We start from the raw sequence: 27,601 nt of genomic DNA, 5'->3' as shown, positions 1-27,601 counted from the left end.
TTTTCACAGCATCATCTTTCAAGATTTGAAAGAGCTCAACTGGAATTCCATCACCTCCACTAGCTTTGTTCGTAGTGATGCTTTCTAAGGCCCCCTTGACTTCATATTCCAGGATGTCTGGCTCTAGATGAGTGATCACACTATTGTGATTATCTTGGTCGTGAAGATCTCTAGGTGAGATAAAACCAAGGTAAAGAGTTAAAAGTAAGTATGCTTTAAAGGGACTTCCACCATGACTCATTCAGTAAAGAATCTGCCTGCAATGCAAGAGACCTGGGTTCCAACCCTGGGTCGGGAAGATCCCCTAGAGAAGGGAATGGCAACTTACTCCAGTATTCTTGCCTGGAGAATTCCATTGACAGAGAAACCCGGCAGGCTACACTTCATGAGGTTGCAAAGAGTCGGCCACGATTGTGTGACTAACACTACTACCCTGCTATGGTTAAAAGGAGCTGGAGGACAAAGCCGGTTGTAGGTTAGCTAGAATCAAACTTCCTGTTTCTTTTCTTTCTAGGTGACTACTTCCTCTGCTTCAGCCAGCAAGTCTTCCAGTATGAATCCCACAGAGGCCAAGGTATGGAGAGTCTTCAAGGGTCAGCTTGGGTGAATGCCCTTCATTTTGTAAAGCAAAATGAATAGAGACTTTGACAGATAGCTTGTGTGTCCTAGGAGACCTACACTATGGAAGTAAATATTTTCTTCTTTATTAATGAGGGTCTTTGAAAACTCAGCTTTCCTTTCAGTATTTCCTTCAAACACTATCTATATACTTATACACCATTTTAGAATATCTAGAAAAGTGTAGTCAGTGAGAGTTCTTTTGGTTCTAGCCTTGAGTTTTTTTAATTGTAAGATAATTTCTCTAAGTATATTTATCAGGATATAGATAGAAATATAAATTCTTAGTGTCTTACTAAAATGGTTTTATTATCTTAACCATTTAAAACGAAATCCAAGAATGAGAAAGTTCACACTAAATGAACACAGAAAGACGTGACACAGATTCTGGTTATTTCAGGTGCTTTCTGAAGTTTTTTTCCTGACATTTGAGTCATGTGGGTCACCATCTTATTGATAAACCGTTGTTGAGCTCTTGGGGTGTATTCTGATAATTTCTTGGGATTTCAGAATTAAAAATAAAAGAATGGCCTATGGTGGGATTGCCACATAGAATAATAAGCCTATTTCTAAAGAGTTGGCTGAGCGACTGAAACCCTCTCACCTGCTTACCATGAGTTGAACTGAGTTTCTCGGGAATGTTCTAGGATGGAAGATTAAAGAGGAAGCATTTTTCAAGATGCTCTCAACTAATTCTTATGAGCTAATATTCTTCAGTGCCTTTAAGAGCTACCCCAGCTCCATTGTTATCAAATTGCCCTTGTTTAAAATTACCAACATATTTTTGCTTTGTGTTTTTCTTGTTACTTTACTGTCCCAAGTAGAATCCTATGCCATAATTTAATACTGGCACCATAATTTAGCACTATTTAGTAATCCTGTGGCATTATCTTGAACTGTATTTAAAGGAGATTGCAAATATCTTGAAACACACTGTCAAACTCTAAGCCCTTATCCAATGTCATTTAGCACTCATTTTTATATTTAAATGTAAAGTTATGTTTTTATTTAGTAACTAATTTCTTAATTTTTTTCAAAATACGTGTTATCTGATTCATGATTAACCACCAATTAGGTGTCACTACTTATTTATACCAAAGTGAAGTCACTCAGTCGTGTCTGACTCTTTGCGACCCCATGGACTGTAGCCTACCAAGCTTCTCAGTCCATGGGATTTTCCAGGCAAGAGTACTGGAATGGGTTGCCATTCGCTTCTCCAGGGGATCTTCCTGACACAGGGATTGAACCCGGGTCTCCTGCAGTGTAGGCAGACGCTTTACCCTCTGAGCCACCAGGGAAGCCCAAAGTGCTATACCAAGCTTAACCTTAAAATTTATACCAAGCTTAACTTGTGAAATCTGTATGCAGGTCAGGAAGCAACAGTTAGAACTGGACATGGAACAACAGACTGGTTCCAAATAGGAAAAGGAGTACGTCAAGGCTGTATATTGTCACCCTGCTTATTTAACTTCTATGCAGAGTACATCATGAGAAACGCTGGGCTGGAAGAAGCACAAGCTGGAATCAAGATTGCCAGGAGAAATATCAATAACCTCAGATATGCAGATGACACCACCTTTATGGCAGAAAATGAGGAACTAAAAAGCCTCTTGATGAAAGTGAAAGAGGAGAGTGAAAAAGTTGGCCTAAACCTCAACATTCAGAAAACGAAGATCATGGCATCTGGTCCCATCACTTCATGGGAAATAGATGGGGAAACAGTGGAAACAGTGTCAAAATTTTTTTGCGGGGGGGGCTCCAAAATCACTGCAGATGGTGACTGTAGCCATGAAATTAAAAGATGCTTACTTCTTGGAAGAAAAGTTATGACCAACCTAGATAGCATATTGAAAAGCAGAGACATTACTTTGCTGACTAAGGTCCATCTAGTCAAGGCTCTGGTTTTTCCTGTGGTCATGTATGGATGTGAGAGTTGGACTGTGAAGAAGGCTGAGCGCCGAAGAATTGATGCTCTTGAACTGTGGTGTTGGAGAAGACTCTTGAGAGTCCCTTGGACTGCAAGGAGATCCAACCAGTCCATTCTGAAGGAGATCAGCCCTGGGATTTCTTTGGAAGGAATGATACTAAAGCTGAAACTCCAGTACTTTGGCCACCTCATGTGAAGAGTTGACTCGTTGGAAAAGACTCATGCTGGGAGGGATTGGGGGCAGGAGGAGAACGAGACGACAGAGGATGAGATGGCTGGATAGCATCACTGACTCGATGGATGTGAGTCTGAGTGAACTCCGGGAGTTGGTGATGGACAGGGAGGCCTGGCTTGCTGTGATTCATGGGGTCGCAAAGAGTCGGTCACGACTGAGCGACTGAACTGAACTAATCTTAAAAAGTACCAGAAAATCTGATCTTTAAAATGGTCTTAAGACTATAGAAACAATATTTAGCCCCTGCCCCCAAAAAATTCTCATTGAACTTAGAGTCCATGAAAATTAAAGTAAGGAGATAAAAAAGAGAGCCAGACATATGGGATTTCCTTTTATTTATTATTTTGGTTCACGTTTGACACGACGCCTCATTATAATTCATCCCTGCTGACTCTCGGCTTAAGGGCCGATGCTTATTTCAAGTGTGTCCTGTTTTCCAGAGTAAATGTCAGCAAATGCTTCAGCCTTTGCTGAGCGTGAATCATGAGAATTCTTGGCACTCCTGCAGATGTGGACTGAGGGAAGCGAGGGAGGAGCAAGACTAGGATGCCCAGTGGGTGACTCAGAAGCACTCTTGGCCTTGATTTTCTGTCCTTGGTGGATTTCAGTCACACTGTTCTCATCAATCGTCTTATCTTCATGTGCTTCTTTAATTTTTTTAAAATTTTAATTACTTTTCATTTGTATTTTATATTGTAGTAGGCTTCCCAGGTGACTCAGTGGTAAAGAATCTGCCTGCCAATGCAGGAGCTGTAGGCTTGATGCCTGGGTCAGGAAGATGCCCTGGAGGAGGAAATGGCAACCCACTCCAGTATTCTTGCCTGGATAGTCCCATAAGGAGGGATGATCCTGTAGAGGAGCCTGGCGGGCTGCAGTCCACGGGGTCGCAAAGAGTCAGACACGACTGAGCGACCGAGCGCCCACACCCGCAGTTGATTGACAGTGTTGTGTTAGTTTGTGGTGCGCGTGCTTTTCCCATTTACTGCAGAATAGTGAGCAGTAGAGTTCCCTGTACTATACAGAAGATCCTTGCTGGTTATCTATTTTAAATACTAGTGTGTACAATCCCAAACTCCCAGTTTATCCCCCCTCCTTTCCCCTTTAATATCCAAAAGCTTCTTTTCTGTTTCTGTTTTGTAAATAAGTTCTCTTGTATCATTTTTTTAAGATTCCCCATGTAAGAGATAGCATGATATTTGTCTTTCCATGTCTGAATTAGTTCACTTAGCCCAGTAATCTCCAGGTCTATCCATGCTGCCACAAATGGCATTGTTTCATTCTTTTTTTAATGGCTGAGTAATATTCATATATATAAATATGTTTTGTTATCCATTCATCTGTTGAAAGACATATAGGTTGCTTCCGTGTGTTGGCTATTGTAAAGAGTGCTTCAGTGAGCATTGGAATACACGTATCCTTCTGAACAATGGTTTTCTCTGGACCTGATCCCAGGAGTGGGATTACTTGATCTTATGGTAGTCCTTTGTTTAGTTTTCTAAGGGACCTCCATACCGTTCTCCATCATGGCTGAGCCAATTTAACATTCCCACCAACAGTATGGGAGGGTTCCCTTTCTCACACCCTCTCTAGCGTTTATTGTTTGTAGACTTTCTGATGATGGCCATTCTGACTGGTGTTAGGTGATATCTCATTTTAGTTTTCATTTGCATTTCTCTAATAATTAATGATATTGCACATCTTTTGATGTTCCTCTTGGCCCATTTGTGTGACTTCTTTGGAGAAATGGCTATTTAGGTCTTCCCATTTTATAACTTTTTTTTTTTAATATTGAGTTGCATGAGCTGTTTGTAAATTTTGAATATTAATCCCTTGTCAGTCACATCATTAGCAAACATTTTCTCCCTTTCTGTAGGTTGTCTTTTCATTTTGTTTGTGGTTTTCTTTAATGTGAGAAAGCTTTCAATTAAGCCCCATTTGTTTATTTTCATTTTTACTCCCATTATTCTGGGAGATGGATCCAAAAATATATTGCTGTGATTTGTGTCAAAATGTGTTCTGCCTATGTTTTCCTCTGAGAGTTTTATACAAGTATCTGGTCTTGTATTTGGGTCTTCAGCCCATTTTGAATTAATTTTGTGTATGATATTACAGAATTTTCTAGCTTAATTCTTTTACATGTAGCTGTCTAGTTTTCCTGGTACCACTTTTTGGGGAGACTATCTTTTCTCCATGGTATAGTCTTGCCTCCTTTGTTGAGATTAATTGACCATAGGCACATGAGTTTATTTCCAGAATTTCTATCCTATTCTGTTGATTTGTATTTCTCTTTTTATATATTTCTGTTTTTATAGTTATTTGGTGACTGTAGCTTTGTAGTATAGACTGAAGTCTAGAGGCCCGATTCCTCCAGCTCCATTTTTTCTTCAAGATTGCTTTGGCTGTTTGGGGTCTTTTGTTTCTCCATACAGGTTTAAAAATTTTTTGTTCTAGGTCTGTGAAAAATGCCGTTATTTTGTAGAGATGGCATTGAGTCTGTAGATGGCCTAGGGTAGTATAGTCGTTTTGACAATATTGATTCTTGGAATCCAAGAACATGGTGTATCTTCCCCTTTGTTTATGTCATCTTCAGTTTCTTTCATCAGTGTCTTACAGCTTTTGGAGTGCAGATCTTTTGCCTCGTGAGGTAGGTTTATTCCTAGGTATTTTATTCTTTTTGATGTGATGGTAAATGGGATTGTTTGCTCAATTTCTCCTGATCTTTTATTGTTGATGTCTTGAAATGCAACAGTTTTCTCTGTGCTGATTTTGTATCCTGCAACTTTATCAGATTTGTTGCTGAGCTCTAATAGTTTTCTGGAATCATCTTTTGGGTTTTCTACATATAGTATCGTGTCATCTGCAAACAAGGGCATTTTTGGGTCTTCTTTTCCAATTTGTATTCTTTTTATTTCTTTTTCTTCTCTGATTGCCATGTCTTAGACTTCCAAAACTATGTTTAATAAAAGTGGAAAGAGTGGACATCTTTGTAGTGTTCCTCATATTAGAGGAATTGCTCTCAGCTCTTCACTGTTGAGTGCGTTGTTAGCTATAGGTTTGTCATATATGGCCTTATTATTTTGGGGTGTGTTCTCTCCATGCCCGCTTTGCTGTTTTTCCCTTGATGCTTTCAGTATTTTCTCCTTGTCTTTAATTTTTGCCAATTTGATTGCAATATATGTTTAGTTTTTTGTGGCTTCTGTTGTTTGATTTTTGTTGCTGGCTGTTCAGCGGTTGTGACTTTAGTGTGTCCATGAGAGCTCATGTCCTCCCACTCCATGTCTTGTCCCCACCTCCCTTCATATACTTCTGATATTTGGCTTATAACATTTATACTAGCCTCCTCTTGGGGATTTTTGCAAATTGTATGAGCATATTTCTCTAAATATTTTGAGCTTTTAGAGAAAAGGTGTTAATGCAAGCTAAAGCCTGTATGAAATCTTTGTCATGTTCGGCACCTTTAAAATGAAAGTCAGTCTGGCTGTACGCAGTATGTCTGGGTCTCAGTTCTCTCTCTTGTCCCTCACACTTGTCATGCACACTGCTGTGGGTAGGGTGAAAGGTCAGATCATTGTTAATCAGGGGAGATCCCTTAGAGATTCTGTAGAGTGGACACTGGAGCCTGATGGCTTGGCTTTTATTCCTGGTTCCATGCTGGCTATGATATTGGAAAACTCCTCCTAACTTGATTTTAAACTTAATTAAACTTAATTTTTATTTTATGTTTGCGCATAGTTGATGGACAGTGTTGTGTTAGTTTCAGGTGTACAGCAAAGTGATTCTTCGTGTCGTGAGATGGGGATGATGGAGGTGATGATAATAATGATACGCACCATACCTTTCTTATAGGAATATTGTGAGGACTCAGAGAGTTTAGAACAGTCCCTTGTACTGAGGGGCTATCAATAAACGTTAGTTATTATTGTCATCGTTATTATGTTCATCAGCCTCACCGCCACCAAAAATAAAAAGAGATGTGTTAGTGATTACTGATTCAAATGTATATTTCATTAGAAGCTGCTTGATTCTATGATTATACATTCTTTCTTGTGATTATACATTCTTAATTGTATTGTAGAGTTCTTCCATGCAAAATATTGCCATAATGCCAGATTACAAATTAGAAACTGTTGATAGACTCAAACCACTACAATACCAGCTGGCTTATTTTCCTTGTTGATCATTTAATAGATTACATTTGCATAAACTAAAAAAAGCAGTGTTGCAAGTATAGAAACTCATTAACAAGGATCCAGTTTGAAAGGAACCAAAATTTTAAATTTTAAAAACATTTCTTTGTTCATGAACTTTGTTTCCTTCCCAAAGCAATGTGTGCTGACATAAAAGGGTTTGTTACGTGAAGAGCACATGTACCTTCATTACTGAAGCATAAGACCTGATAAATTAAGAGGAGTTTTAATCAGTGTCTTCAGATAATATAGTAAAATATAGAAGTCTGTGCTGATACCACCAAGCACATAAAAAGGAAGGAAATAGCAGGAAGCATCAGGCTTCATTTTTAATCTCTTCTTTTGAGAAGTTCATAAACTGTTTCATCAAGTTTTATTCTTGTTTTCATTTCCTCCCTATATGGAGAAGGGATGTGTGCACTTAAGGAATTGTCTTTTTTGACACAGGTAACTTTTGGTTGGGTGAAATTGTCAAATACTCCACTAAAGAACCTGAATCATAGCCAGCTCTTCAGAAGCGTTCCTCAAACTTGAGATTTGATCACTCGATTTTTATTGTGCAACAAAGAATCTATGCGCTGTTTGATCAAACTGTTGTAATATTGTGCAGACAGCATTTCAGAAAACTTTTGATAAAACCTTTAGCTCTGTTAATTCGTGTTGCTTACCTGACTGTCAGATAAAATAAAGTCACACTTGGGGCTGTGCTCTTATATTAGGCTATTCCAGGCAGCAAACAGCTGGAAGGACCGCATTCTCCTAACAAGAAAAGACACAAAAGACAGGTGATGTGGTTCATTGTACCAGGGGACACGTATGTTTACTAATGGTCACTGCAGCTGCTTAGCATGAGCTAATAATTTCAGTTCACCATCTTCTGTAACGCTTTGGCCCATCACAGACTTCTAGTAGGCTTAGTTTACCCATCACTCACATTCTGGCCCTAAAAATAAACTCCACTGCTTCCAATGTTCTCAACACTGTCAGCATCCCATTCTTGTACCTCATCAGCTGAAACCTGTGCTGAATATTCCACTCATAAAGAGGTCAGTCATGTTAGTGGCTTTGAGGGGTGAGGGTTTTTATTTTTGTTTATGTGTGAGCTACAGTGTTCATGATAACAAATCTCTACATATCTGTAATACACACAGAAGTAAGATGCAGATTGCCGTCTCAGTCGTAAGAGCAGATTTGCTTCAGTATTTATCTAAAGAGTTACAATTCCGGGAATTCCCTGGCAGTCCAGTGGTTAGGACTTTCTGCTTCCCCTGGAGGGGACACAGATTTGACTCCTGGTTGGGGAACCGGGATCCCACAAGCCATGTGGTATGACCACATAAATAGCAGTTACAGTTCCAAGAAAAGCATAGTAATCTTACCTCACAACACTTACATTTATAAATACATAAAACTTATCTTTTAGCTCCCCTAGTTGAAGAAAATATATGATAAACTTTATAAACTGTTTATTTTTCCTTCCCTTCTTTTTCTTTCTTTTGCATTTAGGCTATAAAAACAGAACCTGAGAAGAAGCCACAATCATCTAAGGTAAATGATTTAAGTCAACTAATGAATTATTGGAATTCTTTGAAATAATAATGAATAGCCAATTTTCTACGTTGGTTGCTGAATGGTAAAAAAAAAAAAAATTGTCAGCTAACTAATTTTGGATTACCCTTTTGAATATGATTGTATAGAGTGGATATAAAATAATTATAATGTTAACTATGTATATATATATATTGTTAAGATGAATAATATTTTATAAATGAAAACAGTTTACTTCAGAAAGCATGTTGTTCAAATCTAGGTCTTCGTTCTAGCTGAAGTAATTAAAAAACAGGAGCAAAGGACAAGAGACAAAGGGTGATGAGTATCTGATTAATGATGAGACATGGAGAATAAAGGTGTCTATTGAACCCAGCACCTAGATAACTTGAAGATGACAGCCTCTCCTCAGAGCCCTGAGTTTACCGTGGTGGTCTCACCTCCGTTGGTGGACTAGTTATTGGTTGTTTAGGATACAGCTCTCACTTGCCCTTGGGAAAAGCTTCCCTTTCTTTCCTGATGCATGGCTGTCTAGACTGAAAGCCAATTCCCGTCTGTGTGGAGACGGACCCTGGAATGTCTGCAGGTGGGGCAAGCGTCTCTCTTCCGTAAGGTGCTGTGCGTTACTTCTGTCAAGCACACTTGAGCAGTTACTCAGATACGATCGCAAGGTTTCCTGTCGGAAAGCACAAACGCGGTTTGGGCTGGAGTACTTTAAGTGCAGGCAGGGGTGGGGGGCCAGGGTCATCTGGGTAAAAGATGAAGCTTATGTGATTCTGTGTAAGACCTCTTGGTGGCCCCTGTAGACGTATAATTCAGCAGCTGGTGGAAGTTGTCTTCTATTCCAAATTTAAATGTTTTTGGTTACCCAGCCTCGAGAGAATTGGATTTCTGGTGATACCTGTCTTCTCTACTTGTAACACAGAAAAGATCGTGTAAATCATTTAACTGAAAAAAATACAGTGTTCATGTCCTATGAAAGGAGGTTTTTTTTAAAGTTAATTTAATTTCTAGAGTAGGATCCCCCTATAAACAAACTCAGTGTTCAGAGTGATCTTTTTGATATTTCTGTGGATGGACTTGCAGTTACCAAATGATCTACATGAATTGTGATAAACAGCCTATAATTTAGATACATACCTATGTGAAAAGTCATTCCAGATGAAATACTACATTTTCCATTATTTTTAAATAATTATCATTTTCAGACTGTTGGTAGGATTATTATCAACCAGACATCAACAGCCACTTCTCTCACTGGGCCTTTCCCAAGAGAGGCAGAATGGTCTAATTGGGATCTTTGTTTCTGAGTTATTTGCAAAATACAAAAACAATGGCCTAGAATGTAATTGCAATTTTATCTTTTGAAATTGACAGCCGTCTGTGGTTCATGAGAAAAAAACCCAAGAAGTAAAGCCAAAGGAACACACAGAGGTAAATGATCATTATTAGGACTTGATATCATAAGATGAAGCTTTTTTTTTCCTTATTTTATGAAGGATAAAATTCTGAACTCTCATCTTTCAACACTTAAGTCCTACCTAGAATGGTACTTATTTGTTTTTCTGTTAAAATGGCACCTCTGTGTGGCATCAGCAGGCATTGCAATTTGCTTGTGTGATTCTTGCTGAATTTGGGAGAGAAGAATGGCATTGTTTCACATTTTGTACCCAAAGTGAAATTTGTCACACGTATATCATACTAATTTAAATTCTCACAATTGACTACATAAAACACAACTGTTATAAATTGCTTTCTACTCCTCAGAGAAAAGTAGCAATATGTGACATATTGTTAACCGTGTGTGTGTGTGGGGGGGGTGATGTGTGTGTTTTCAGCCAAAAAGCCAACCCAAGCACCCCTCAGATACAAGAAGCAAGCATGCTCCTAAGGAAAAAGCTGTTTCCAAATCAAGCGAGCAGCCACCATCAGAGAAATCAACAAAACCAAAGGTAAATAAAGCAGACAGATGGATGAAAGAAAGAAAGTGAAGTCTCTCAATCGTGTCCAACTCTTTGAGACCCCATGGTTCCCCCAGGAACCTGCCAAGTTCCTCTGTCCATGGAAGTTTCCAGGCAAGAGTGCAGGAGTGGGTTGCCATTTCCTTCTCCAGGGGATCCTGACCCAGGGATTGAACCCAGGTCTCCTGCATTGTAGGCAGATGCTTTACCAGGTGGATAGATAGGGAAACACTAATGTCAGCTAGGGGATAAGATACAGATCCTCTGCCTACACTGATGTGTGCAGGTGACTCTTCGGAGCTATGCCAAATGTATCTGGTATAGTCAAGATTTGGTGTTATCACTTTCCTGGTGTTGCAGATAGCCTTGAGGGGACCTGGGACTATGTAAGGCCTGAGGAGGGCATCAGATGGGTCTGAGGGATGTTCCATCACACCCTGCCACTGCCCAGCAAGCAGTGCCCAGTTGTGACCTTGAGGGAGCAGGCTCTGGTGTCTTACAGAGAGGAAGCTGGGAGTTGAGGCTGCCTCCTGCACCCCTCTCCTCATGGTGGTTTAGTTGCCAAGTTGTGTCTGATGCTTGCAACCCCATGGACTGTAGCCCACCAGGTTCCTCTGTCGGGATTCTCCAGGCCAGAATACTGGAGTGGGTCACCATTTCCTTCTCTAGGGGATCTTCCTGACCCAGGGATCGAACCTGGGTCTCCCACATTGCGGGCAGATGATTTACCGACTGAGCTATGAGGGAAGCCCTCTCCTTATGGGCTGTGGGAATTCAGATGCCCTGCGTGATCTGCTCCTTACCTGGAGGTCTTAGAATTTTGTGGCTCTTACTGGAGACATCAACTTACAGAGCCAAAAAAATTAGAAAAATATTCTGTATTTCCAGAAGTAACAGTAGTCATATATAAGAAAAATAAGCATCTGTGAGAAGAACTTTTTCATTATGAGCTCTTGGAAGACCATATATCTCGTACACAACAATATACCTTGTATCAGGATTGCTGTGTGGCCCACCAGCTGCAGCCACTTGTGTGTTCTATTTGGCTTACCGTAATCAAAATGAATTTCAATTAGCTGCCAACAGTCACAGTCAGAATAGTTCACATAAAATGCCAATGTCTAGCTTCTCTTGAAGAACTGGAATCGCTGGCAGCAGCGGGCCCCCATGGCAACACTTGATTGGCATCCCTGCGGCCTGGTGTGAGCCTCCCCGGCCCACTTCACCTGTGTGTTTTACCCACGTGGCCTCTGTAAGCTCTGGAGTCCAGCTCTGTGTCCCCCACATTGCATCATGTCCAGCAGAGGCTAGTGACCATTTCTCTACAAGATGTCCACGAGGGGAAACGGGCTCCCTGGTAACATTTGAAATGTATGATCTTGAAAATGGGCATTCAAAGTTAACTTAGTTCTGTCGATCTTTTAGACCAAGTCACAGGACGAGATTTCCGGTGGTGGAAAGAGCGCTGTTCCTGCTGTTGCCACTGCAGCATCTGCCGAACCAGCTGACAAGGTGAGCACACGTGAAGGATATGGCGTGTGCATGGGCCCTGATGCTTGTCAGGTCTGTTTATGAGAAACATATGCTCAGCGAAGACCCGTTCTCCCCGGGTTGGCCTCTGTTTAACCATTCAGTGTCCCAGCGCTGTCATACCCAAATAACCCGTCATTCGGTAAAACTGAACATGTCCTATGTGACATTTGATGAAGAGGAGCGTGCGTCTAAAGAATAAAGAAGAGAGCAAGACACCAAAAATGAATTTTAAATTCCTGTATTGAATACAGTTACCGAGCACCTGCCATGTGTAAGGCCTCGTGTCAATACCAAGAAAATTAAAATGAAGCTGGACTCAGACCCTGCCAGCAGGATTTATAGGTTTGGAATGAAGCACATAAAACTGCCGTGAGCATTTAAGTTAGCATTACTCTCAACATTTCATATGAACACTACCCTCTTGAAGCAAGTAAATTATGTGTGGTCATAGCACCTACATGAATTGATAGGGGAGGTTTTCGAGGGAGTTTCACAAGCCCTCTCAGGAGTATATGTGCCCTGCTAGCAAATTATGGGCAGCTTCCCTGGATCCTTTGAAGGAACTAGCCCAAGAATGTAAGACAAGAAATGGTCTGCTGTTTCTACTTAGAGCAATACAGAGTTAGCAGTTGGTTAGTAATCAGTTTGGAAGTCATCTTGTCCCAGAATTGCTAGTACTTATTTCTCTTAAAGCCACAGGTAACTAATTGCACCAACAATAAGATGGAAATGAAAGCAAAAAAAAAAAAAAAGTAGCATGTTTATTTTCCTGCTTCTGAAAATGGAAACTGTTATCCCCCTGCAGACTAGATGGTAAGGAAAGTCATAGGATAAAAGTATGGCCCATCTCGCTGAAACATCCATTTTTCTTAGATTTTGAAAAGGAAAAGGCACGCTTATTTTTCTCCAAACTAACGCAGCTACCAGGTGGCATGATGGCAAAATTTTCATGAACTTTAAATGGAAATACTCGAATTTTAAACTGTTTTGTTTTCCCCAGCAGACCCCCTGTATGTACCTCGAGACTCTCCCTCCCGACCCCAGGGTACACCTCACTCTTGTGTTGATGAGAGATACCTAGATGCTACAGATGGAAAAGTGGATAGATTGAAGGCGGAGGATTGGATCTCTTGGAATAGATTTAAAATGCACTCAGAATTTGAAAATGTATGCCACAGATTATGTAGCCAGGGTTATCTATAAAATCAAACAGTAAAGTTAGGCAAGGTTTGTATGGGATTCTGCTTGCCTTGGCTTGTGCTGGGGCTTGGGGCAAATAATTTCACTTTTCTTTGCCTCTAATTTGTCTCCCAGAAAATGAGGTTGACGAGACCTGCGTTTTCTTTTTCAGTCCACACCATGTGTGAAGCACTGTGGACTGCGGTCTGGCTCTGCAGGACACTGGGCTGCAGGCTGGCCTCTCTTTTTTTGGATGTGCTCTGCTCAGTCATGTCCAGCTGTTTGTGGCCCCATGGACTGTAGCCCACCAGGCTCCTCTGTCCGCGGGGATTCTCCAGGCAAGAACACTGGAGCAGGTTGCCATTTCCTCCTCCAGGGCTTCTTCCCGACCCAGGAATTGAGCCCGAGTCTCTTGTAGCTCCTGCGTTGGCAGGCGGGTTCTTTACCACTGAGCCACCTGGGTATCCCTGGCTCCTCTAGTGTGCTTGGGGCTGCATTCAAACAGATTGAAACAGGCCCCCACAGGGGGCTGTTTGTGGAGACAGGCATTCTGTCTGATTTGGAGAACCCGGGAAGACTTTGAGTGGATACGGTCTGAGTAAGTCATGAAAGGAAAGCTGGGATTGCAGGCTTGCAAACATAACAAGAGAGAAAAATAGAAGTGAGATCTGAGTACAAAGGGCATTCCAGTGTGGGTGAAGCACTGGAGACAAGAGTAGGAGAGTAAGACCAGAAAGACAGGTCGAGGTGCTGCTGAGGAGCACGCTGAGATGCATTAATCCCCATGGCAGTGGTACAGCTGGCAGCAGGTAAACACTGGGGCTCAGAGAACAGATGGAGCAATACGATGGGATTAAAACCAGGCTGCAGGAGGATTAAGGGACCACAATGGCTGTCGTGAGACAGCATAGAGATTGGAAAGCGGGAGGCTGGTCAGGAGCTGTTCCGGGGAGTCCGAAGTCAGCCTGAATTAGAGCTAGGATAGAATCAGTGAGTAGGGAGCAAGGCAGGAGGTGTTGCAGAGGTGCAAGCTTCAGGTTTTAGCAAATGATGGGCAGCAGTAAAATCTCAGATGACCTGGGGCCTCAGCGTCTGAATGGTCTAGGTTGGCAACCCTAAGGTGAGACAAGAGAGCTGGGTACCGAGCCAGGTACTGCTAGGTTTGTGGCAGTGCAGAGTCAGCACCCGTGAGGCGAGCATCTTCTCAAGCAGTTAGCCCAGCCCTGGTGACCACTGACGGGTGGACAGAGGTCAGAAGGAGGGGAATTGGTGGAGGCGGAAAACGGATGCCTGCCTTTGGACAGGCTAAATTGAAGTTTCTGAGGTGTCCCGAGAGAGGCAATTCGAACATCACTTTGGAGCCCAGGTGACGATGGAGAAGGAGAAGCGGGCTGCAGGGAGAGAGTGACACCTGCACGAGGCTGTGGATGAATCGGGGAACTGAATTCAGTTGCCAGGACTTCGGTTCACCCTGGTGCCTGCACAGTATCTTTAATACAACAATCACAGCACCTGCTTATGCAGTACTTCGGAAGAGCTTAGCATGTGCCCAACCACCGGCTTTCACACTGTGATCGATTAATTAATTGAACCTTCACAACCCCCTGAAGTAGGTGCAGTGACTGCCCTGGTTCTCACACACGGGGATACAGAGGTTCAGAAGGAGGCATGACCTGCCGGCAGTCTCTTGCAGCCAGTGTGTGTGGGGGCTGATGTGCAAACCCAGAGCGTCTGAGCCTGTACACTCCGCCTCCAAGCTCTACTGCGCAGATTGCAGAGACCTTCAAATAAGACAGTTTCCCACAGTCTTCAACCCAACGACCTCGCCATTTAGTTCCTGCCTGGCCCCAAAAGCATCTGGCCCCTGACCCTAGAGAATGATTGCCTGGGCCCAGCAGCACAGCAGAAACACGCAGAGTGTGCGGGGCGAGGGGCAAAGCAGAAGATTTGCCAGAGGGGGCAGAGAACAGAGGCCACAGGTGCCAGCATGGAACCAGGATGGTGCTGTGAGATGAGAGTCAGGAGACAGGTGCTTGGCAGAGGAACGGAGGGAAGATTGTGTCTGGGTAAAGGCATGGAAATCTCAGGTTAGAAAGTTGTTGGCAATTACTGACAGAGCAGCTGAAGCAGTGGTGGGAAGGGCATTCGTTTCACGGAAATGAAGGAAAGAGTGTGTGATGATTTGACAAAATGAGGGGTGTGGAGGTCTTGATGTGTGGGTACAAAGACCGAGAGAACAGCACCTAGAAGCAGTGGCTGCCTTGTGATAAGAAAGAATTCATGAGCGTTGCAAAGACTAGCTGTGGGTCCTGGGAGAGGCAGCCAAGAGCAAAGAAGAGATGGTAGACCTGGATTCAGATCCTCGTGCTGTCCTTTACTGAGTGACCTGAGAAGTGGCTCAGCCTCTCTGAGCCTTGTTTCTTGCATCCCTAAATGAGATTAATATCACTGTTGTTATTACTTCTGCTGTTCTGAAAAGTATTATATAACGCATGTAGTGTCTGGCACAGAGCAGATGTCCAGTGTATGATCAATATTATTTATGTTATAGTGTACTCACTTTCAAGTATGTAATATTATTAAACTTGATAAAAGTATATGAGGAGTTTTTATCTCTTTCTCAACCCCACCAGAATAAAGAAAGTAAATTGTTAACGTCGGCCGTACCAGTGGAATCCAAGCCAAGTAAACCTTCTGCAAAGGTATGAAGACGGCAGGGCATTTTTGCATGGGTATTTATTCACAGTCTCTGTGTTTATCATGATCCCATTTCTCGAGGGCAAGCAGTAGGTGAGGGTAACTTAAAGGACCTTTTTAATGGATTGTTGTTTGAAGCTAATGTAACTGGGTTGGAAGTGTGACTTTTTTTCGTGTATGTTTGTAACATTTTATATTGTAACCCTCTGTTCTGAAAACTCCAGTTACATGTCGAGGAGTTTACATTCCAGTTTCCCTCCTGCAAAGGTACTTTCTTTAAACAGAGGTTTAAAGAAATCTAAAGAATGCCAGGCACTTCTTTATTCTGAAATTTCCAGTTGAATCACCCCAAAGCTAACAGACCCCAGATTCTATTACACAGTCTGGTGAGTTCCTGAAGTTATAGTAGATATATGGTAGTTGCAAAAAAAAAAAAAAAAAAAAGAGTAAGCGATCATTTTTAAGCTGAATTAAATAGTAAAGGGTCTTTCTTCAACTTGTTATTTTTCCCTTTAAAAGCAACTTAGTCTTCACAATGAATCATTTAAAAAAAAAAGCAAGTTGTTTTATTTATTTGGCCGCACTGTGAGACATGTGGAACTTCCCTCACCAGGAATGGAACCCTTGCCTGGCAATGTCCCCTGCAGTGGAAGTGCAGGGTCTTAACCACTGGACTACAGAGGAAGTCCCACAATGTATGATTCTTAACCTCAGAAATAGGATGGAGTCACTGTTTCTTTTACCATTTTAAGCCCATATCGACAGAATAAACTGCCACTTCTTATAAATTTAACATCCCTTTCAGGAAATTTCTATTTGTAAACATCCTCAGACAAGCAAGTGAACAGAAAACCACAGATGAAAAAAAGAGCACAGGGCAATCCATTTTTGAGATACATTTTATTTGGAAGAGGTGGAAACAACTGATAAAAAATACCAAGCATTTCCCCTCTTTCATGTAGCAACATGATCATCAGTCTTTGTATTTTGTTTTCTTCTCTCTTTTGACTGTTGGTACAGTGGTCTGGCAGCTGTAATGAACCATGTGCTTGCTCCCGTAGTTAATGCCTTTAGACTTACTGAAATTGTGATTCTTACTTGAATGTGGCTTTGTATCTTTCCAACCTAGAGTCTGTACGCTGGGACTTCAATAAGTTCTATTACAGGCCAGATTTTAACCATTTGATAGCTGAAGAACTTTTGGTGTTTGGTATTTTTCTACATAGACTTTCTTTTGGTAGTTAAAATGTCAAAGGGAAGGATGTGTAGCAGGTAGCATTTACATATCTGCTCCGTTTTCCAGTCAGACATGGATACTGCTCTGGATGACTTAATAGACACTTTAGGAGAACCTGAAGAGACGAAAGAAGATACCACAACATATACGGGACCGGAAGTTTCGGTACGTGATCTTGATGTCTCTAAAGATTCATGCCTAGTGAGTAAGAGGGCTAGAAAGTCATGGCCCTGATGTACACAAGGATGCGCCGTGCTCTGCCACTTGAAGAGAAACAGGATGTTGTTGGTGTCAGTGATAGCAAATGAACATGAGTTTGTGGTTGGAAACTGTCCCAGGGAGCTATGCAAGTTGTGTTGATTGGCAAACACTGATTGCTTGTTTCTTCTGAGACTATAGCTGGGATGTGCTCTGTTGAGTCACAAAGACTTATTTTCTGTCCTCGAGGTTTACATCCTCATGGTTTCCAGGTATTTCCATCCTGTGACTTGAACTTATTCTGATTTCTAGATGTTTTCTGCCCTCAGTTCATTTCTATTCCTGATTCACAAAAAGCAATTATATATTCTTTGGTATTAAGAAAGACATTCCATAGATTGGAAGAAAATATTGCAACAGACACAACAAAGGACTTGTTTCTAGAGTTTATGAAGAATTTTTGAGAGTGAGAAAAAAAACAATCCAGTATAAAACTAGGAGAAAATTTGACCGGTAGACACATGAAAGTCTCTCTATAGTTAGGAAAATGACACTGAAACACAGAGGGATAGCCCTTCACACTTACCTGATTGGCAGAAGTGTACAAGTCTGACACGTGACAGAGGCTGTGGATATCACATGAATATAAGCATTCCCTCTAACCAGCAGTTCCACGTCAAGACAGATTCCCTGGAGGGGGCCTTGCCCAGTGTGTAAGGAGTTACAAGAATAGGGGAAACATTTGGAAATAATTTCATTCAACAGGAAACAAAATGATGACAAGTGGAATGCCTTATGGTGGTTAAGATGGTTTGTTCATGTATCAATCTGGTTTCATTACAAAAGCATAATTTTGAATAAAAAATAGTACATTGCAGAATGACAGTAGAATTTGATCTGATACCATTTATGTAACACTTGAAAATAGGCGAAGTAATGGTGTATATTGTTTATGGATACCTAAATGTGGAATAATTGTTTTGAAATATACTCAGCTTTATACTGATGGATGTGATAAAGTTTGGGGTGGTGGCTATCTCTGGAAAACAAGGAAGAAAAATTGGATTGCAGAGTGCTAAAACAGACATCACTCTGACTTTTTTTTCATTACATAAGAAATAACTAGGTCTATTGAGTTATATAGGAATTCACTGTTATCAACTGCTCTTTTGTAGGTATAGAAATATTAGATAATACAAATTATTTAAAAATAAAATGTATTTTATATAGGAATCAAATTTAATATATTGGTTTGACTATTTTATAGCATTATTTATGGGTTAAGCCAATTAATGTGGGCAAGTATCTGTAGAAACATAAAATTTCAGAGTTGCACAAAGTGCTGGCTTCTTAATGATTGGTATTTAATCTCAATGGTTCCATAAGTTAATAATGCAATAGTACTTTGATTTAAGAGTTATGTATACAACATTCTCAGCTAAAATCCCTATATGTACTTTTTTTGTTTCCCCCTAGGATCCAATGAGTTCTACCTACATAGAGGAACTGGGTAAAAGAGAAGTCACACTTCCTCCAAAATATAGGGAACTTTTGAATGTAAGTTAAACAGTTACATATTTACACCTTATTGTTTTCTCTTTAGGAGAAGGCAATGTCACCCCACTCCAGTACTCTTGCCTGGAAAATCCCATGGATGGAGGAGCCTGGTAGGCTGCAGTCCATGGAGTTGCTGAGGGTCGGACACGACTGAGCGACTTCACTTTCACTTTTCACTTTCATGCATTGGAGAAGGAAATGGCAACCCACTCCAGTGTTCTTGCCTGGAGAATCCCAGGGACGGGGGAGCCTGGGGGGCTGCCGTCTATGGGGTCGCACAGAGTCGGAAACGACTGAAGCGACTTAGCAGCAGCAGCAGCAGTTTCCTCTTTGGAATTATAATTTTTATAACATTAATATATCCAGTTATTTTAACTTAGATAAAATAAGGGGCTTGTGAAACTATCATTACTCTGAAGCTCACCGCATTAGTTTGATGGGGCTGCCATGTCAGAGTGTTACAGATTGGATGGCTTAAACAACAGAAACTTACTGTCTCACGGTTCTGGGGGCTCGAAGACTGGAGTCAAGATGTGGGCAGAGTTGGTTCTGCTTCAGGGCCCTCTGCTTGGTCTCCACATGTAGAAACCTCCGTGTGGAATACTACATCTTCTTTCCACGTGTACACATCTGCATGTCGTCTTTTCTCTATGTGGATCTCTGGGTCACTTCCCGCTTTTATAGGAACACTGGTCATATTGAAATAAGACCCATCTTAATGTTGTCATTTCACCTTAATTACCTCGGTAATTAAATTAAATATCACTTCATGGCAAATAGATGGGGGAACAGTGGAAACAGTGGCTGACTTTATTTTTCTGGGCTCCAAAATCACTGCAGATGATGATTGCCGCCATGAAATTAAAAGACACTTATTCCTTGGAAGGAAAGTTGTGACCAACCTAGATAGCATATTCAAAAGCAGAGACATTACTTTGCCAACGAAGGTCCGTCTAGTTAAGGCTATGGTTTTTCCAGTGGTCATGTATGGATGTGAGAGTTGGACTATAAAGAAAGCTGAGTGCCGAAGAATTGATGCTTTTGAACTGTGGTGTTGGAGAAGACTCTTGAGAGTCCCTTGGACTGCAAGGAGATCCAACAAGTCCATCCTAAAGGAGATCAGTCCTGCATGTTCATTGGAAGGACTGATGCTGAAGCTGAAACTCCAATACTTTGGCCACCTCACACGAAGAGCTGACTCATTGGAAAGGACTCTGATGCTGGGAAAGATTGAGGGCAGGAGGAGAAGGGGGCGACAGAGGATGAGATGGTTGGATGGCATCACTGACTCGATGGACATGGCTTTGGGTGGACTCTGGGAGCTGGTGATGGACAGGAAGCCCTGGCGTGCTGCGGTTCATGGGGTTGCAAAGAGTTAGACACGACTGAGCGACTGAACTGAATTGAAAGGCCCCATCTTTAAATAGAGTCCCATTCTGAGGTTTTGGGGGGTGGGACTTCGGCATGTGAGTTTTGGGAGGATACAGTTCAGCCCATTGCATTCACTGAGGTATGCATTTTGCTGACTGTAAGGATTAATCTTGCCTTCTCAGCATCATCAAACTAATGTTTGTTTCAGAAAGAAGAAGGGATCGCAGGGCCTCCTCCAGACTCCTCGGTGAGTTTACATAAATGTCTTCCAAGATCAGATTTAACATTTTTCATGTCTTTGGTTGGGGGAATAGTTATTAATTTCTATATTTTTGGATTATGACTATAGTGATCTCTAAATCAGATAAAGTTTCCATCTATTCAGAGGAAGAGAGTGGGGATGGGGGTCATTTCAGTGCTTGTTTATTTCCTAATTAGTTTTTTTTGAGGGAAAAAAGAATGGGGCAAGAAAGTTTTAGGACAGAATAAATATTATTAAAAATAGGATGAGAATATCCTCCCAACATAGTAACATGTATGTTGAGAGAAACAGAAAAATAATATTCATTGAGCATCCAATTTCCTCCCAAACATAGGCTTTCATCTGAGTTATTTTGTTAAGTATCTCCTTTGGTAGTCAAAGAACTGCAGGAGTGCATTCACCATTTGCTGGGTTTATAATCTTCTGGCACTTGAATAGTTCCCATGTGTGACCCGTCATGCTGCCTGTTTCTTTAGAAACCCCTGGGGCCCAATGACGCCATCGATGCCTTGTCATCAGACTTCACCTGCAGTTCCCCTACAGCTGATGCAAAGAAAACTGAGAAAGAGGTATTGTTTTTAATGCACTCAGGGAAACTTGTTAGAAACTACCTCCCACTTTAAGACAACAACTTTTTTTTAAACTTTATTTTTGACTTCGCTGGGTCTTCATTGCTGTGTTCGGGCTTTCTCTAGTTGGGGCAAGCAAGGGCTATTCTCTAGTTGCAATGTGCAGCCTTCTGCAGGTGGCTTCTCTTGTTGCAGAGCCGGGGCTCTGGGTGCACAGGCTTCAGTTGTTGTGGCTCGAGGGCTCTAGAGCACAGGCTCAGTGGTCGTGGCGCACAGGCTTACTCCACGGCATGTGGGATCTTCCCTGGCCAGGGAGCGAACCCGTGTCCCCTGCGTTGCAAGGCGGCCTCTTAACCGCTGGCCACCAGGGAAGCCCCAAGATGCCAAGGCTTTTTACTTCTGGTTCTTACCGTCTGGTTAATACATTTCCTTCATCTGCCAGTCAAACCTTCTTTTGTATTTCATTTTTCAGAAATCTACAGAAGAGGCTTTAAAAGCTCAGTCAGCTGGGGTGATCAGAAGTGCTGCTCCACCCAAAGAGAAAAGAAGAAAAGTGGAAGAGGTATCAATGATTACTTCTTTGAACTTCAGCACGGTCCCCTGGATAGCAGTTTGCTTTCCTGCAGCTGATCCAGCTGACTGGGGGGGAATCATAGTAGTGCATTATACCCGTAGACCTCCTTTGTTCCCCTCGGGCCTGCGTGGCATAGTGAAACCAGTAAGGCTTATATTGGTCAGGCAGGCCTTCTCTGTTTCTGCAGATGCGTATGGGTGATTTTGGCACACGTGCCTTGGTTGTGGGAGAAGACTGTCTCACTGTTACTCTACACAGAAGGGCAGGACCCCAGAGACAACACTCTCTGGGGACATCAGATCTTTGACTTGATTTTCTAAAGGGCCTGGAGTCCTGTGACCCTCAAAGGGAGCGTTGCTGCAGTTACTCTTTTCACCTTGACCACAGTCAGCTATAACGTGATTCTCAGGAATCCTGAGAGGTGGCCCTGCAGCTCTGGGCTGGATGAGAAGACCTGCCCTATCTGCAGATCACCCAGATACTGCAGGGAGGAGTTTTCTGTGGGCACCGCTCTGCCTCTGGCTCGTAGGGTGGCCGTTTATTTTTTATCTGGAGGAGTAGAGAGCACCACACCCCTGAGAGTGGGAATTCCTACAGCCGTGAGCCACTTCAGGCCCCCCTGCTTCCTGGGCTCTGCTGGGCTAAAGGACAGGGTTGTCAGAGTCATTTTTAAGGGACCTCTGTTTAGAAAAAGAAAAACAGTACTTTGATACGAGTATCATACAATTATTACTCTACGTGCACCTCTCGCTTGCTAAGAGGTCAAGTGTACCCCCGCACAGGAGCACCGTTGCTGTGCAAACGGGTCCTATCCCATGTTTCCTCTCACCGGTAAGTTCTTATTTCTTTCTCTTTTTTTTTTTTTTTTTGCTGGGTTTCAAGTAAAACTGCCTTCCCAGAGTCCTTCCTCAAGCCACAGTTCACTCTTAGAGATTTACTGACAAAACGTGAATGTCACAAAGAGGTAGGTGGCTTATCGAGGTTGAGGAGAGCATCTCGTTTTTCACGTACAGAATTCTTTGCTTCTCCGCAGGATACCATGACTGAGCAAGCCCTGGAGGCCCTGTCTGCCTCCCTGGGCACCCGGAAGCCGGAGCCAGAGCTCGACCTCAGCTCCATTAAGGAGGTCGATGAGGTACTGACCTGGGGGCTCACGTACAAAGCCTGTTAGTCTTGCAGCTTACAAGGTTACAAAACTAATGCCCAACACATGTTTAGAACTTTTGCACCACTTCTGTTTTTATTAGAGATCTCAAATGAGCTGTGCTTTGTTCTGCCTTACTTTCAGGCTCTGGCTAATTCAGGTATTTTATTGCTGGGGAGTTAACAACCAGGAAGGATATTTGAGTGTTTGTCTTATAAATCATCTAGAATTGTAATGCTTCACATGAACAACCAATCTCCTTTGCCAATTCTTAAGTGACACCTGGCTAAACAAGATAACATAGAGCTGGTGGCCTGGTGAGAAACAAGTTTGTCTGCTCGTATGGAAATTAGAAATCTGTCTTTGCAAAAGGGTTCTAGGTACTTCTATTTATAAAGAAAGAGGGGAGATGGCTGCAGATAGGGGTGCGAAATCCTTTATATAACTCTGGGGAAAAATGTTGAAACCTTGTTGCCAATTAGAATAAAATCAAGCAATAATTGCTTTATAACTAAAAACGAATGCATGTTTAGAGTATGGAGCTAGGGAGTTGCTCGTGTTTGGTAGAAGAGAGTTTTCATGTTGTTTCAGTTTTTAAGGGATTGTTGAGGAGTCCTTTGGGGGAAAAAGAGGAGGGGAAGCAGAGGGATGTCCTGGGGGCACCCTTGGCCAGGCAGTGGTGGGGAGACCCTCCGGAGCACCCGCCTCCCAGCTCAGTTTTGTCACAATGCGGCAGCCTCTGCTGTCACTTCCTGTTCCGGGTCTCCGGGGGAAGGTGGGTCTCGGCCACTTCCAGCAGCTCCCTCGGAGTTTGGGACCGCCCAGTCCCCAATGGGCCAGTTTCTATCGTCGACCTTTGAGGACTCACAGGGCGCCATATGGCACGAAAGTCTTTACGAAGGCGAAGGCAAGGGAGCGGGAGAAGCCACCCTTGTCCTCCAGGACCAAGTAATGTACGGGGAGAGGGGGAGCTTGGATTGCAGCAGGGTGCGAGGGGGCACAGCATCTCGAGGAAAGGGTGGTCCTGGCAGGACCCTGGGGGTCCACCACTGAGGGCTCCGTGGCAGCCTGCCAAGGGCACTTCTGCCTTGGGGCTGTTTGATTAGGGTGATTTAAGGAGGTGATAATTTGGGGAGGGAACGTATAGACATAAATCCCAGGATGAAAAGACTCTTAGGAGCGACTAAAATCAGATGAGTAGATGTGAAACAAGTTATGTCAAAGTAAGTTTTAAACAGTTTGAATTTACGGATATAGAGTAATTAAAGTGGTAGTCACTCTGTCGTGTCTCTTTGCGACCCCATGGACTGTAGCCTTCCAGGCTCCTCTGTCCATGGACTTCTCCAGGCAAGGATCCTGGAGTGGGTTGTCATTCCCTTTTCCAGGGGATCTTCCCAACCCAGGGATCGAATTCAAGTCTTCCACATTGCAGGCAAGTTCTTTACCCTCTGAGGCACCAGTTCAGTTCAGTCACTCAGTTGTGTCCGACTCTTGGCGACCCCATGGACTGCAGCACGCCAGGCCTCCTTGTCTATCACCAACTCCTGGAGTTTACTCAAACTCATGTCCATTGAGTTGGTGATGCCATCCAACCATCTCATCCTCTGTCATCCCCTTCTCTTCTTGCCTTTGATCTTTCCCAGCATCAGGGTCTTTTCCAAAGTCAGTTCTTCGCATCAGGTGGCCAGAGTATTAGAGTTTCAGCTTTAGTATCAGTCCTTCCAATGAACATTCAGGACTGATTTCCTTTAGGATGGACTGGTTGGATCTCCTTGCAGTCCAAGGGACTCTCAAGAGTCTCCTCCAACACCACAGTTCAAAAGCATCAATTCTTTGGCACTTAGCTTTCTTTATAGTCCAACTCTCACATCCATACATGACTACTGGGAAAACCAAAGCTTTAACTAGATGGAACTTTGTTGGCAAAGTAATGTCTCTGCTTTTTAATACCAGGGAATGTGTTAAATTTCCTCCAGAAAACTAGCAAACCCCTAAAATTTAAACAAAAAGAACAGTTCCTTTTCACTCTTTCCACTAGTTTTCCTTTTTAATTATATATAAAGTATGAAGATTTTCTAATCCTCTGGAAATCCTCAATCCTTACTTACATTGAATCCTTACATTCAGCTGATGGTGAATTCACTACTTTGGGTAGTCTGCTGTGATAACCCCATAAAGATTGGTATGGTGCAGGAGTCCATGGCCACTCGAGCACATTCTATGCCAGGGGATGCTTCAGAGGGGAGGTCCATGCCTGCTTGACGTTCTCATAAATAACGCACCATGGCATGTTTATTCCCTAGTGACACCTGATTATTAATCTCCCCTGATTCTAGGGCTTCCCTGGTAGCTCAGTTGGTAAAGAAGCTGCTTGCAATGCAGGAAACCAGGGTTCTATCCCTGGGTCTGCAAGATCCCCTGGAGAAGAGAATGGCACCCACTCCAGCACTCTTGCCTGGAGAATCCCATGGACAGAGGAGCCTGGTGGGCTGCAGTCCACGGGAGATGCAAAAGAGTCAGACATGAGTTAGCGACTAAACCACCACCGTTTCTAGTGCAGGTAACTAGTCTGGAATTATGTCAGTTCAGGGATGTTTGTTTTCATTGCCTATTGAATACAGACCACAGTGCAGACATTTAAGAAATATAAAGATCAAAGAGGAATAGAAAGGTATCTAGCTGTGCATATGACTCACTGTTCACAAGCCCAAGTGGGGGCACAGTCCTTTATGGGTGATTCTTTCATGAGGACTGTTTTATAGCTGGAGACCTCACAGATCCCTGAACTGGGGAGAACTACGGTGTAATACGACGTCCACTATATCCTGAAATAGAATATAACTGGAAATAGTTTTTAAAAAAATCCTTTCATCCCTTAATGACGGTTATTATTCTATAGAACAATGAAACTATAATACCAAAGCCTAGAAAAAGTACTTGGCTTATTAAAAGTGCTCATTAAATATTTTAAAATGAATCAACTAACTAAGCATTCGATAGAGAACCACGATCTTAGGCTGAGACGTAGATGGGAGCAATAAGGTGAGCTAGAATCAGCTAAATACCACCCACTCCCCACCCCCACACACATACATACACACACTTTTGTGCCCAGTAGCTCCTTGGCTTGTGATTTAAATCCATGTCTTGATACTGATACAGATTATTACATAGCATGAAACTTCACATTACCCACCAGTAACTTAAAATGCAGATGTCCCATCCTGAAACCCACTGATTTGCTATGGTAGCCCACTCTTATGTACATGCATTCAGTTGTTCATGGTTCAGTAATCCAGTGAATCTTGGTGGTACTGAAGGGAGTTCTTTTAAAAGAGGTAAAACCAGTTATCCATGGATCAACCAGATATGTGATGGGATGGCTCTCCCATTTCTCATCTGTTTAACACTGAACAAGTTTAACACTCCTGAGCATTGTTTATTTTTTTCCTCCCCCTTAGCTAAGTACCCCACTGAGTATGACAGATGAAGGCTGTAAAATCATTGCAGCTAACTTGTGCACTCTTCTTAACTTTCTTCAAAGAATATTTATTTCATTTTCTCTGCTGGTCTTTACAAATCAAGAGAGCTCGGTAAGGGTTCTTAAAGAAGTAGCCCCATTTTACAGCTGAAGAAACTGAGGCAAAGAAAGTCTGGGTGGCTTCCCAGGGTCACGGAGACAGGGCAGGGACGCCTCCCCGGGACTCCTGGCTGGCTTGTTTCTCCTCTACCTCTAGTCTCCTATACTGCCTTCCTCCCGGCCGCTCACTAGGCCCTTTGATCTGATTGGGTCTTCTCCTCGACACCCATGGAGTACATAAAGTGATGTCTTATTTTACCTAATTTTTTTTCCTCTCCACTTTCCTCAGGCAAAAGCCAGAGAAGAGAAAGTAAAGAAATGTGGTGAAGATGAGGAAACAGTCCCATCGGAGTATAGATTAAAGCCGGCCACAGTACGTTGCTCACCTCACTGCGTGCCAGCGGCTCGCTGCTCCTGCCCGTGGTGCCCTGTCTGTCCCCGGGAGGCTTCAGGGCATGTCTGGCCGAGTTCAGATAACAACTCTGGAAACCCTGAAACTTTTATTTTCTGTCCTGAACAGTTGGACCCTTTAAAAGAGGGTTTCCTAAGTAGTGACCGTGTGTGATCACTAAAATTCCCACAAATTCAAGTGGTTCAGCTATTAACCATGCTTGACATAGATCCTTAACCTTGAAGCGGAAGGAATAATTGGGAGTTTATATTTTCTCTAACTGCCGATGGATAAAAGCACATAGATCTTGTAAGTGGTAGAGAAACATATAACGATTTACCTGTGTCTTCAGTGCAGGTGGGTTTGGTTTGGTGTGAGGAGACTGGACCTATCCCTGTAATTATCTTTGTCATTTATCTTTGAAATAATGCACATAAACGTATGATGGGAAATAGTTGTAATGCTTATATATGGAAAGTATAAATTATTTTAAGAAATATTTTAGAATGTGAATGTCCAAACAACTAAAACAGTTTTATAGGAATGAGATCTACTTCTTCACCCTGGTTGGAGAATCAAAACCTTTTTTTCAGCCTTTCTTTGATGAAGCTGCATCTTTCTTGCCAAAGAACCTTTTAAAAAATTCTACTTCCCTATCCAAAGATGGAAATTATTTTCTAGTAACTTTTAAAAGAAGGTACTTGCATTGAACTTTATAGCATTTGCTCTTGATTTTTATAACCCAGCTCCTTATTCTGATACTTTATTTTAAAAATTAATTTGAAATACAAACTCACTCAACCATATCAGAAAAAGACAGTCTCTTCTCTCAT

The 27,601-nt window shown here is 42.4% G+C and overlaps 1 protein-coding gene across 7 annotated transcripts in view; it reads left to right on the top strand.

Annotated features, from left to right (window-relative positions):
* CAST (calpastatin) overlaps positions 1–27,601 on the top strand; it is a 134,069-nt gene that overhangs the window by 75,707 nt on the left and 30,761 nt on the right. For 4 of the 7 annotated variants that reach the window (XM_018050016.1, XM_018050015.1, XM_018050017.1 and 1 more), the window contains 14 exons: positions 515–574; positions 7,687–7,752; positions 8,474–8,515; positions 9,893–9,949; positions 10,354–10,467; positions 11,902–11,988; positions 15,822–15,890; positions 17,189–17,287; positions 18,797–18,877; positions 20,457–20,495; positions 20,987–21,079; positions 21,552–21,641; positions 22,687–22,788; positions 26,667–26,750. In XM_018050016.1, coding sequence (XP_017905505.1) covers positions 515–574; positions 7,687–7,752; positions 8,474–8,515; positions 9,893–9,949; positions 10,354–10,467; positions 11,902–11,988; positions 15,822–15,890; positions 17,189–17,287; positions 18,797–18,877; positions 20,457–20,495; positions 20,987–21,079; positions 21,552–21,641; positions 22,687–22,788; positions 26,667–26,750 — 1,083 coding nt within the window. The remainder of the gene's footprint in view (positions 1–514; positions 575–7,686; positions 7,753–8,473; positions 8,516–9,892; positions 9,950–10,353; positions 10,468–11,901; positions 11,989–15,821; positions 15,891–17,188; positions 17,288–18,796; positions 18,878–20,456; positions 20,496–20,986; positions 21,080–21,551; positions 21,642–22,686; positions 22,789–26,666; positions 26,751–27,601) is intronic. The other 3 variants (XM_018050019.1, XM_018050018.1, XM_018050021.1) reach the window with 1 other exon arrangement.

The sequence above is a fragment of the Capra hircus genome, chromosome 7 (assembly GCF_001704415.2).
Source record: "Capra hircus breed San Clemente chromosome 7, ASM170441v1, whole genome shotgun sequence".
In the NCBI taxonomy this organism is placed as follows: domain Eukaryota; kingdom Metazoa; phylum Chordata; class Mammalia; order Artiodactyla; family Bovidae; genus Capra; species Capra hircus.
The sequence above is the reverse complement of the archived record's forward strand: the minus strand, read 5'-3'. Positions and strand labels throughout refer to the sequence as shown.